Source organism: Vulpes vulpes, chromosome 8 (assembly GCF_048418805.1).
Source record: "Vulpes vulpes isolate BD-2025 chromosome 8, VulVul3, whole genome shotgun sequence".
In the NCBI taxonomy this organism is placed as follows: domain Eukaryota; kingdom Metazoa; phylum Chordata; class Mammalia; order Carnivora; family Canidae; genus Vulpes; species Vulpes vulpes.
The window spans coordinates 9,387,201-9,400,699 of record NC_132787.1 but is presented as its reverse complement, the minus strand read 5'-3'; the positions used below and the strand labels follow the sequence as shown (position 1 = coordinate 9,400,699).

The window sequence follows — 13,499 nt, the reverse complement described above, 5'->3', positions numbered from 1 at the left end:
TGAATATTTGTTGGCATGGGGAAAATATTCAAGATATTTTGCTAAATTTTAAAAAGTTGTAAAATACCATGTGTCACATGATTCAAGTTTTTAATATTATGTCTATGCCCTTAAGAAGACATTTATAACTGGAAGTATTAGTAGAAACTGTTCCCAGGTGGTAAAACTACAGATGATTTTGACTTCCTTCTTTGTAATTTTCCTAATTTGTAAAGTTTACTATAAATATCATTTATAATGTTTGAAATTTATTGCATAATTAAAATTTCCACATTCTATGGGAACCATTCATCACTATGTGAGAATAGACCCCATACAACTTCCTGAGGAAAAGCGTGGCCCTGCTGTTGAGAACCGCCTCCTTCAAGCAGAAATGGGCATCTTCTATTCAGCTGTGTCTTTGTTAGGCTCCCCAGGTTTACATAAAATGTCAGTATTCCCTCCAACTCAATTGCTTTTTCTGCTTAACACTTAACTCTCACTGAAGTGTCAATGGAGAATTGCTACAATTCATGTATCTATCAGGGAAGTCTAACTTGAATTCAATATTATTTTCATGAGAAAAGCAATTTATATGGAATATTGCCTTAAGGACACGGTCTTTTATGAGTTTCATATTGGAGGCGCCACCCAAATAGGAATGTTAGTAGGAAAATTTGGCTGTACAGAACTTTTGTGTACACTACCAAGGGCCTCCAAAGGTAAGCACTGTTCCAAAGACCCTCATGCCTTCACACAACTTCCTTGACACAATCACTGTAGCTTTGCTTTTCCCAAAGTGCATTACAGCATGATGCCACCAGCCGACGTGAGGCCCTCTGAACTCATTTCTCTAAAGACATTCATATATCCTGCCATAAAAGGCCATAGAAGAAATAGGTCTCAAAATAAATTTATTATTTAAAAAAATAAATTTATTATTAAGAAAAAAAAAGAAATAGGTCTCTGGTCTTGGAACCAAGAATAATTGCATTATCTTAATCATCCAATTGGGTTTCTATTTTTCCTTTGCCCTGCTTTTCATATTTCATTTAATTCTTATCTTGTTGTCCTGCAGATATCTCTATAAACCACCGTACATTTTTTTTGTATTTGTTTCTGCAAGAAAGCAGAAAACAAATAAGCGTTCAGGAAGTGATGAAACTAAAAATACGAGTCAGAACAAGATGGAGGGAAGAAAAATAACTTCAGCAACAAGACCAGGAAAAGAAAAAAAACAACAACAACAACAACAACCCACACACCATAACGCAAGATCTGTCAGAGTGCTAGGAGGTTAGGATAAATCATGGTGTATTGGTAAAAACATCACACTTGAGAGTCAGAATAAGTGGGTTTGGGTCCCGATTCTGTTACTAACTAGCTAAGTGATGCTGTGAAGCAAGTGAGCAGAGGAGAACCAAATCGAAAAACCTCCCACAGACACTGAAAGGAGGCAGAGCACCAACGTCCAGCAGGCTGGCTCTGTAATCATATTGCCTGAGTTTAAACCCTACCTCCTTGGGAACCTCCAACAACTTAAGGTCTGTGGCCTTGTTTTTCTTATCTGTAAAATGGGAATGAGAAAAGGGACTTTGCATGATTATGGCACTTTTGCACCATATAACATACAGCACTTTTTCTCTAGTGTTCTCCAGCACTTTATATGGACTTACAGATGAGGAACCTACGGAAGAGTTAAATAATTTGCACAAGGTCACAAAGCCAATTAAGTGGTAGAGCTATTCTGGAATGCATGTGGTGCACCTCTCAATCTGCATTCTTAACCACTAATCAGTGCTGAGGATAAAATGAGCCCATGCACACTGCCTTAATAACTGCTAGCTCACTAAATAAAGGCAAAGTGCCCTACAAATCTAACCGATTTTTTATATTAGAGAAAAATATACTATACTTCAAATATGACATTTGTTTAGGCAAATGTTATCAAATTTATAGATGACATAAAGGAAGAATGAATAAGTGAAACAAGGAATTACAGAATTAATATTAAATTTAACAAATATAACTAGAAAGAATGAGAGCTGGGCACTAAAATTTATGTATAAATATATTCATCATGGTGTTACTTGGTAAAGTTAAAAAAGGAAAACATCCAAAGTATGGGGCTGATTAAATAAAATATGGCATATCTACCCACACAGACAAAAGGACTAGGTCAAAATAGAACAGAATGTCAACACTGGTCTCCTTTTGGTATTATAATATTTGGTAAGAGTTTTTCTATTTCTTTACACTTGTCTGCTTTCCATTTTTTCTATAATGAAAATATATTACCATATTAATTTAAAAACCAAATATTATCTTTCACTGAAATAATTTAATATAAATTCTTACATGTTTTAACACATCTGCCTCACGGGAAGAGTAAAAAAAAAATCCTCCTGACAGCAAGTCATCCTTTCTCAGATCCTTCACCAAGAACCTACCTGATGACGGTCAGGTATTTCAGTGGTCCATATACTTACTGTTTAAGATGCTAAAAATAATTTTCAAACTATCTTAGTATTAGATTGAAAGTGTGTGGATTAGGGATCCCTGGGTGGTGCAGCAGTTTGGCGCCTGCCTTTGGCCCAGGGCACTATCCTGGAGACCCGGGATCGAATCCCACATCGGGCTCCCGGGGCATGGAGCCTGCTTCTCCCTCTGCCTGTGTCTCTGCCTTCTCTCTCTCTCTCTCTCTCTCTCTCTGACTATCATAAATAAAAATTTAAAAAAACTAGTGTTTAAAAAAAAAAGAAAGTGTGTGGATTATAAGAAGTCCATGCTGATCGAACATTTGTACAGTTATTCATTATATTCAACTCCCGAGACCAACAAAAACATTGCCCAACTGGGACGCAGTATAGATGAGGGCAGTAGACCTTGTGAAGTGCTGCCAATTAAGTCTCCAGAGGAGCAGATGTAGTACCCAGTGCTGGTTTGCTCAGAAATAAGAGGGGTAAGATGGGAGGCTGCAGTAGCCATCATGGATGTAAGGACATGCCATCTGGAAGGAAGCTGGATGAGTTCCATGTTTCTACGAATAGGGCAGTGGGGAAAAGTTACAGGGTAGAAAAATCTAGTGCCCAAAACACAGGGGAAATTTTTTCACAAGCCGAAATAATCAGTAATTGGGGCACCTGGTGACAGTCAATTGAGCATCCAACTCTTAATTTCAGCTCAGGTCATGATCTCAGGGTCCTGGGATCAAGCCTCACATTGGGCTCTGCCTTCAGTGGAGAGTTTGCTCAAGGATTCTGTACCTTTTCCTGTGTCCCTCCCCCTGCCAATGCTCTGTCTCTCTCTCAAGTATATAAATCTTAAAAACAAATCAGTAATAAACCAGGCTGCTCTGTAAAGGAACAATATTGCTTTATTGTATGTGAATCATGTTGCCTAAAGCCCAAGCGAGACAACCAAAGTCACAGTACTGTAAGCCAGGAGCTCAGGTATCAATTACCTGAAGACAAGGTCTGTCTCTGGGACCAGAAACATACCAAAGGGAAAAGCCCTAGTAACTCTTGGAGATGGAACCTCTCCCTTTCTTGCTCTGCCTTGAAGATCCTAATCCAATCACCATATGAACTCTAGCGTGGCACCCTCCTCTCAAACACAGGCCAGATTCTGGGAGGAAAGAAACTCAAGTGAGGGGCCTAGGAAGCTATCCCAACCCTTTGGGGCTACAGATGGACTAAGGAAGGGCCTTGCTAGAATAACCCAGGTAGAGTGTGATCAGGAACCTTGCTCTCTATGTCAACTTGCTATACTTTGTTCTCCACATGTTTGTGCTCTCTGTTTGCTCTTCAGTATCTAACAAAGGTTTGCAAAGACCCAGGCTGCCTCATCTCTGATAAGGGAAACCAAAAAAAAAAAAGGTTTCTGCCCACACCTGGACGGTATCATTAAAACTTCTTATACATGTTAACCACTTTTACATACATAAACTCTTTAATCTTCACCACAAGCTATGAAATAGGTACTATCATTATCCCCATTTCACAGGTGAGAAAACTGAAGCACAGAAAGGCTATGTGACTTGCTCAAGGTCCACAGTTGGTAAGTCATGGAGTGGGTATCCAAAATGTGAACATGAAGGAACTTTCATTAACAGAACTGTAGTTATTCTTCCAGGAAGGAACCATTTGGGGGAGGGGGAATCTCTCACTCTGCCCCTCCCCCATTCCCTCTCTCAAATAAATAAATACATCTTTAAAAAGAAGAGGAATTATTCAGACTGTTTGGTATTATTCAGCAATAACCTATGTTTATACCAAGGGTCATGAATGAATTTCTCCTCCACCTACTTTCTCCCCATTACTCCCACCAGCTCTCCTGATCAAGCTTCCACACATGTGAGAAGCTGGGAAATACTAGACAGTATTTCGATTTAATACACATCTAACAACACAGTTGTAACAGCTGCTAAGAGGTGCATTAAAAAAAGAAGTTATCTGTCAGTGACTAAAATTGTAAGACTGTTGAGCTCTAAACCCAGACAATCTCCTAAAGAAACTGAATATAGTATTTTTGTGGCTAACTATTCACAAATTAAGAAGAAATATCCTTACCTTTAGCACTGAAGAAGGTATCTCATGAGGAATTTAGTCATTAATAAGTGTATCTTAGAAATGGTGGTTTCTGTGTGCTTTCAGCAACATCAAAAGCACCAGCTCTTCCTACATCTAGGCTGATCTCAATTACTGGTGTTTGTGATTTTGCATAATGTGGCAAAATAATTATAGCTGTTTTATACCAATCTTGTATACGGTATTTCTTGCTTTTGTTTACTTCTTTTGAATGTGTTCATTTAATCATATATAATGAAAACATGAAAAGCCCAGCAGCCACACTCACCTGTGATCCAAGTGGTGAATGGAGAGAATAACTCCAGAATTTAAGTGGGTCTGTTTCAGAGTCACCAAAACAGTAAATTCATGTTTATTTCTCAGCTTCTGAAAAAACTGTTCAGCTGTAGCAGTGGATGCTTTTATACTTCTGGGAGTATCTAAAAAAAGAAACATACACTAAATAGACTAGAAATTGGTTTTATAAAGCATCCTTTCCATGCAACACCTTTCTAAAAACATTATCAAGTAATAAGTGATAAATACCAAGTTTCAGACTCTTTCATCGAGACTTCAGGCTACACAGAACACAGGACAGTAAACCAATTACTGAACTTTTGTTTCAAGAATCCTTTTTTTAAAAAAACTGTTCCCTTTGAGGCAAAGAATCAAAGAATCCTGTTTGAAGAAGTGTGCTCCTGAGTTTTATCCTTACATATTTTATCCTGGATACCACAGCCATGTTAGTGTCAACCATGAGCAAAAGGATGTACTTCCTAGAATAGGACCTAAAAGACCATGATAGAGCCATTTAGCTTTTCTGACACCTCATGACAGAAAACTGGATTTAAATCTATGTGCCACCTTCCACATTGATGGCTTTAGCCAGAAGGCATGCTATAAATAGATTTTTTAAAAGATCATTGAAATTAGTCATTCTCAGCCTTCTGTGCAGTGGATGAAACATTAAGATCAAATTGTCTTACCATATTGTTGGAAGAAATACATGGAACTTTTTTTTTTAAGATTGTATTTATTTATTCATCAGAGACACACACACAGAGAGACAGACACACAAGCAGAGGGAGAAGCAGGCTCCATGCAGGGAGCCTGATGTGGGACTCGATCCTGGGACCGTGGGATCATGCCCTGAGCCGAAGGCAGATGCTCAACCGCTGAGCCACCCAGGCGTCCCAATGGAACTTAATTCCAATGTTCCTCTCTCCAGACTCAGAGAAAGCCTAGTCAAGGAAGTATGCCTGGGAGAGCAGAAACGTCTACCCTATACTTCTACTGGAGTTAGTCTTCCACTACAACCCCAGGACCCAGAGGGAATGGGGGCAATACAGATAAAAATGGATTTAGTGGGTAGAAAAAACCTATCATTCAAGCTATCTGCTAACTGAGCATAAGGCCTCCTATTCATGGTGTGTGCAAACGGCTGATGGGAGCCAGAAACAGTTTCTGCTATTATCAAATCATCCTCCATATTTCTATACTTTAGACCAGGGGGACTAAGTAACTAGACTTACTTACTTTAGATTAGGTAGTCTAGGTAACTACTAGCTAAACAGTTCTCAATGGAAAAACTACCAGCATTTAGAAAGAACAATCCCTCCTTGTACAAAACTGTCCCATGCATTGCAAAACATTTAACACCCCTGGTCCCGGTCCAATGAATGCCAGTGACACCCGAACCCCAGTCATTATGACAACCCAAATTTCTTCCACAAATTTCCAAGCATTCTCTCAGTAGCCGTGTAGCAGAAATCTTGTTGAGAACTATAATCTGAAGGACACAGATTATAAGATTAATGCAAAGTTCCATACCTTTCTAGCCCCACCAATTTATGGAATAAAAATGTAGCTGGCTGACCTATGTCCATCACTGGGAACGGAGAGATATGGAGAAAGCACTTGAGATACCCATAAAATAGAGGAAGGGACAAATAATCCCAGTACAATGAAAGATATGCTGTCATACAGGTAGGTATAAAGTGTGGATAGGCAGGACCTTGTGTGCAAATGTCATGGACAAAAAAAAAAAAAAAACAACCCTCCTATTTACCACTGAAAAATGATTCCTTCCCATTCTTACCATGTGACTTCCTCTGCACTGATCAGAGCAACACAAAACCCTGTCCACACTGATCGTTTCAGGAATGAGCACCTAATCCAGGGCAATGAAGTCAGACCCAGGATATTTGTTCAAAGTTTTACGAAAAATAAATTTCTTGTTTCAAAAAGGAAACTTCCCCAGTTCCAATCAATATTCACAACGGAAAAGCATAACAATAAACTGCAATTTCTGCCACGGCCAACATAATAGTTTCCAAGCTCCATCAGGGTCAGACTGGCTGTGGAGAGGCTTCCATACAATTCTTCCTAGCTCCAAAATGTTCCGCTTCCCCAGGAAGGCTTACAAAATGTAATCGTGTGAAAATAATTCATCTAATGTTAACTTTTAATCCACTCTAATTTATACACAAGTAAATCATTCACAAACCTCATCACTTCATCTTAATTTGATAGATAAAAGCAAATTGAAATTAAATAATAAATATTTATTATGCCCCCCCTCTCCGCCCTTTTCAGGCAGGTAGAGCTTGAGAGGCATCCTTTATCTTGCTGAGCAGGATGATAGATGAGGATGTAAATGAGAGAAGCAGAGAAAGGACTACCCTGAATACAGAAATGAAGATCAGATGCACAGAGAGATCCAAAGATGTGGCCCAGAGAGCTTGAGCTCATCCAATGAGAGAAAAGGAGTCTAGAAGTGGAACATAGCTGCCTTACAAGTGAAACTTTGGAAAATGGACGCTTAATGAGGGTTTTTAGCAAGTTTTGTCATTTGGTATGCACAGAAAACCTTCACTAATCTCTGCATTATTTTCCACTGTTTTGGAGTCATGTTTGTGGAAAGGGTTGAGAGGTTGTAGTATTTGTGGGAGTTTTCTTTGTTTTGTTTTCAGATGAAATGATATGTAAAGATTGACCTTAAAATGAAAGGAAACTTAAAAGAATGGATTACATTTGGGTGTCATTAATAAAAATGTAAGACACCATGGTTGAAAACATGATGAAGGAACCTGCAGATGAGGAGAAACATTTAAAAAAAAAAAAAGATCAATCTGTATTTTGGAAACATTTCTCTGGTCGCCATGTGGAAGGTTACTTGAAGAAAGAAAAAAGCCGAAAGTAGGGAGAACTCTCGGGAAACTCTCACAACTCAGATGATCATAGAGTTTTTTGTTAGATTTCACATATTTTAAACATCACATTTTGATATCCCTAAACTCTTTCCCAAACCAAATCATCCTGTCCAACTTCTCTTCCCAGCTCATTACCTTCCCTATTTTGCTTCCTCTATGAGTGTAGGATGACTTGTAGGAAGGAGGAACCCTCCAACAGAAACATGGCCAGCAGAAGTCCCATTTAGCTCATGCTATGGTAACAGGAGAAATAATGTTGTTGTTTTTTTTTCCATCTTGATTAACCAAGTTCATGACACAGAGATTTAAAAACAGACTTGCATGGACTTCCCACCTGTGCTATGGGGAGGGACAATATGGAAGGCAGTGGGAGGGAGAAAACCTGGCCTGACTTACTATGGCCTCAGGATGGTCTCCTCACCTGGCACCCCCAGCCCAGGGGCCCAGTGACATGGGTGAAGATTACTTGACTGTGACAGAGAGAGAGTATGTACAGGAAATATAAATCATGCCTACATCATACTTTCAGCTGTCAATAGAGCACCATCTCTTACCAACCCTCACCTCACCCTACTATTTAAATCTATGGTTCCCCTTAAAAACATGCTCTTCATAAATTCATTATGCCTGAATCCAGGAAGGACCTGATGGGGGCCTCAACTCTGTGAGAAGCATCAGAATCAACAGGAGAGGTAGAAGTCAAGAGATTTTTAGAAATAGAATCTAAAGAATTTGGTCACTGATAAAAACATATGCAAAAAGCAATAGAAAGAGAAAACTGAATCTATTTGAATCTAAAGTTTCTAGCTTGAGAGACCAGATGAAAGGAAATGCAGTAGGAGCATGATGGAATCCAGACAGGATATCAGCTTTAGCAAGGGTCATTCTAAGGTGCGATGCAACATGCATGTGAAGTGTCCAGTAGGAGGCGGGACTACAGAACTAGATCTCATGAGAGAGGTCAAGGTTGGCAAAACAGATTTAGAAGTCTTCAGAATATAGTATCTAAAAACATACAAATTAAAATAAAATAAAATAATTAAAATAAAAAATAAAATAAAAACACACAAACCACAAGAATGAGAGGACAAAAGGGTGGGCCATAAAAAACTAAATCTGTCACAGAGTAGTAACAACATATATAGCCTCATATATACACATATATAATGCTGCACACCTGCTACTCTACAACATTTATTCTCCAAAAATGTATAATTACATATTTTCTCCTTTGAACCCACATCGCATTTTGTTCACACAAAGCCTTGGAAACTTGACAGAGGCAATCATCACTACTTTCTTTTTCAATGAGTAAAACTAGCTAAGGAACAATCCTGTGATTCACCCAAAGGCACCTGGCATGCCAGAGGTTTGATGGGGATGACAACTTCTGGTCCAGTATTCTCTCCACTAAACCATACTGCCTTCTGAACATGGCATCCTTTATCCAAGCTTAACTGCCACTCGAAAACAGAAATGCAAATAAGAGAGCATCCAACATAGAAAATAATCCAGAAAAAAAGTAATTATATAAGACAACATTTTTAGTTCCTTAAGCGACTAGTTTAGTAGTGATTTTAAGAAAGGTCACTTTCCTCATTTGCATTTCTGTTTCTCAATTTGTAAAATCAACATTACTGCCTTCTATTTTCATCTCAAGGATTATACAGTGTTCAGAGTGACTTCTGAGTTCCCACAATTATTACTATAGATTTACCAGAAAATCAAGCCGAAGAAACCACCATCATGTGAGAATTAATTCTGCTTTATTTTTATCAGTTTCAGTTTTCAGAATTAATAATTTAATAAAGATATGTATGAAGCCATTTCTCAACGAGAGCTCCTGTTAGGAACCAAATATACAAAAATAATAAAGTGTGGTGGCTAGCAGAGCAAACTCTGAACCCAGAAGAATGAGGTTTCAATGCGGGCTATGCAGATCATTAGCTATCCTTGGCGGGTAGTAAACACCATGTGCTGGCTATTAAGATTATGATACTTCTTATTAGTTTTTCAAGCAGTGAGACTATGGAATCCGCTAAAACTACCAACAGCCGTGATACCCTTGTGATTTCTGAGCTTACTTTCATTCTAAGTATCCCAACCTCAGCCATAAAATAACAGTTTCCATATTTGGAAATTGGCATAAAAGTTTTTGGCAATCAAATTCTTCTTCAGCTAAAACCCTGCCTTCCACTCTCTATTTCTACAGAACTATGAATGACCACTCATTTATGGATAAAAAAATCAATGTAAACTGAATTTCATTTCAATGAAAGGCTGACAGAGATCATTTTGAATTGCCTCTTCAGAGAAAAACAGGCTGATAAAAGTGGCCTTTAAACACTGCTATGAAACCCCATAGAAAAACTTGTCAACACACCCATGCTGGAGTAGGTCTTCTTAGAATCGCTTGAGTTTAAAACAAAACTTTGTTGCAACGTTTTCCAGTTTTCTCGTGTGCAGAGCCTAAGAAAACCCCACTATAAACACAAGCTGGGGCATTTTAAAGCAGCTATCAATAAGTAATGAAGTGGTTCGGAAGCAATCACATCAAAATAATTCATTTTTAGTGGTGAGACTACTAGGACGGAGTGATGAATTCCCATGTGAATGTACTAACAATTTCTAGAGATTTACACAATGTGTTATGTATATTCCCCATATACATCGTAGTTAAGGGGAGAAAGGAGAACAGAGAGAGACTGGTTTATTTCAAAACTAGACTAATGAAGACTAGATTAATGAAATAGACTAGATTAATGTATGTGGTAGCAGACATGGGTGCTTACTGAAAAAGACAGTCAGACTGGAGCTTCTTTAAGTATTTTTGGTGTGTTATTAAAAGTAAAGAGAAGCGATTTGTCCATCAACCAATAACAAAGAAGAAATAGGCAAGAATTATTTTCTTCTTTTGCGCTTCAATTGCATTACCACAATTGCCATCATGAATCAAATGAGTCTCTGCCACTGACAGGTCTCTATCCCATCCACACTGTGTAGAACCTAAATTGATTTTCCCCCACGTAACCAGACTAATACAAATACCACGTGCAAATTCAATTATAAAAACCGTCTAATCTCAGGCATAAGGTGGTTGACTTAGAATGTGCCAAAACTCACCAAATTAACTTCTTTTTTCAGTCTCTAACTGTGAAAGGCTGTTATCATCTAAATTCAGGTTAGAAATAGATGAAGTCAGAACTATTAGTATAGTTCCTGTCCATTGCTCTTACGCTCCCTTCAATACAGCCATGCCTTTACAGAGCGAACTTTCAAGGAGAGTAATAGTCACGATTTTAAAAGCCATTAAAATTTGATGAACGCTACATATGCAGTTTGCAAAGTCCTTAAACATGAACAATCTCATTTAAGGCTCAGAGCAACTCTGAGTAAATGAGATTATTGCTCCACAGTAATAGAAATTACAGATGAGGAAAGAGAGGCGCAGAGAAGCCAAGACTCCTGCAATCATCACCATCCATGGCTCAAGATCAGAGCCCATTTCTATGAATTTACTATATTAGAAACTTGTGGGTTTGAAACCTCAGGAATTTCCCCAGGGATCTCTGAAACAGGCCCTGGACAGGAGGGCAAGGAGAGGCAGGAGGAGGAGGCAGGCCACTCCTGATTGGGAGGTGGCAGGTTTAATAAGCAACGGAACTTACTTAGGAGGCTTGCCTTGGGCAGCTTCAAGACACACAGATTTCTACATCCGCCAGCAAAAATCTTTAATTTATATAGAAGCCTTAACTGAGTCACTCACTTATACCAAGCCACAGAGTCTCAACAACACACCAATGCGTCCCTGAAAATGACTCCCGCTGTGGGAACTGTAGGCAGAGTGTGCAGTTCGAAGCAGGGAGGCGGGGAGGAGCCTCCAACCACTGAGGTCCAGCTCAAGGGTCAACCCATGGTCATGTCCTCTCCATGACCTCCTCCAACAGAACTATCAAAAGCAATTAGGATAGGATAAACGAACAAACTCACCAAATTCAAGAGGCAGAGCTGGGATCCCAACTCAAGCCAGTATGCTCCCTCTATTACACGACAGTGCCCTACCAAAGAAATGGTGATGCATGCTCAGGAAAGTAGATAGACCCTCATTTTAAGTTAACTTTTATAAAAACATATTCTGAAAGTAAATACACTTTTCTTGCTCTTCAGATCAATTTAAGCTTTCCAAATCTACAAAACAATTCATAGTATATAATCTCTCAGTGAGATACCCTAAACCATCGAGATATAAACTGTAAAACCAAAAGCTTTTATAAAGACAATTTTCAAGTAATTCTCCTTAAAAGTTATTGGGCAAAATGTATGAGGAATCCACAACTTTCTAGTGGGGCAAACCCACGTCTAATGATGCCACATCCTCACTCTTTAGCTGTCCACATATCCCTTATATTACTAGCATACCCTTGGAAAGTCACTTCCCTTTCTACATTTTATTCCCATTAAACCCCAAAGCAATCTCAAAACTTTCTTTCAAATCAACAGCTAATTATAATTTGATTCAATGCATAATAAGCATATGTATCTTCATGTATTATTTACAAAATTGTTTGTTGGCTTAATGTTGTGAATATCCAACCACATAAAAACATGCATCCATGAACATAATCAGAAACTAAAACATAAGCATCCGTACCCCGCAAAGAAACAAAAACAAATAGCAGGTTCTCCTCCTGGATTTAAAACTAAATGGTTGACATTAAGCAAATCATTTATGACTCATATGTTGGAATTTTCACTAACGAAGTAGAACAAAATTTAGTCAGAATGTAGGAGGGCTACAAACAATAAAATGTCAATAATTTTGAGATTAAAATTACAATATTAAAATGTAATACATAACAGATATAATACAAATTATGTAGATTATTCCTTTTTTTTTTTTTTGGAGACTAGGATAACAAGTAACTTTCTGATAATAATTTGGCTTCCCAGGTACATTGTCCTTCAGAGACCGCAGTACTAATTAACCACTATGAGTATTCTGGTTTAGTTCACTGTTACAATCCTCACTGTAGATTAAAATTAAATTGGCACCAGAGTTTATAATCAGATTAATGCTTTTGGCTAGTGTGGGGCTATCCCTCAGAACCTCACCAGTACAGCTACCAGCTGCTTTGTTAGCAGCAAAATTAAGAGGATAAATGAGCTAAATGATATCCCTTTTTATCATCTCTTCTCCCAACTGGAATACTGCTCAAGGCTACAATTAGTCATGTTAAGTAAATGAAAGGGATAATGACGATGACAATGACAATGACGATGACGTCATCCACAACTTTAATACATTCACCTTGATCCTGTTAGTTTTTTAGTTTTTTAATACACTGGTTGTGTTTCTGATTCTGCTTCATTTCTCATAGATAGCAGTCTCGACAATATCACTTGAATACATGCAGCAGACTTAAGAATCAGTAATTTGCTAAATCTTTATTTAAATCAATCCAAAATGTATTATCAAATTGAACTCAAACAATGCATACAATTTGTCAGCTAATATCAAAATCAATGTCTTAAATGCATCAGTAAAATTAAATTCATGGACTATCATACTTTATGAAATATGCTTTTGCCTTGTCATTGAAACCTTGAATAAATAAAATGCACAAATATCTTTAAAACAAACCTCGATTTTTCACTGGTCTTTCGTCATTAGTGTTACCCTTAGCCATACATCAGAAGGTTCAAATGCATCTTCATAGACTGACACCAGTTACTGGTGTAT

General features: G+C 38.1%; 1 protein-coding gene across 3 annotated transcripts in view; it reads right to left on the bottom strand.

Annotated features, from left to right (window-relative positions):
* Window positions 1-13,499, bottom strand: part of NELL2 (neural EGFL like 2) — a 324,469-nt gene that overhangs the window by 267,812 nt on the left and 43,158 nt on the right. For all 3 annotated transcript variants that reach the window (XM_026000161.2, XM_072765496.1, XM_026000160.2), the window contains one exon: window positions 4,837-4,987. In XM_026000161.2, coding sequence (XP_025855946.2) covers window positions 4,837-4,987 — 151 coding nt within the window. The remainder of the gene's footprint in view (window positions 1-4,836; window positions 4,988-13,499) is intronic.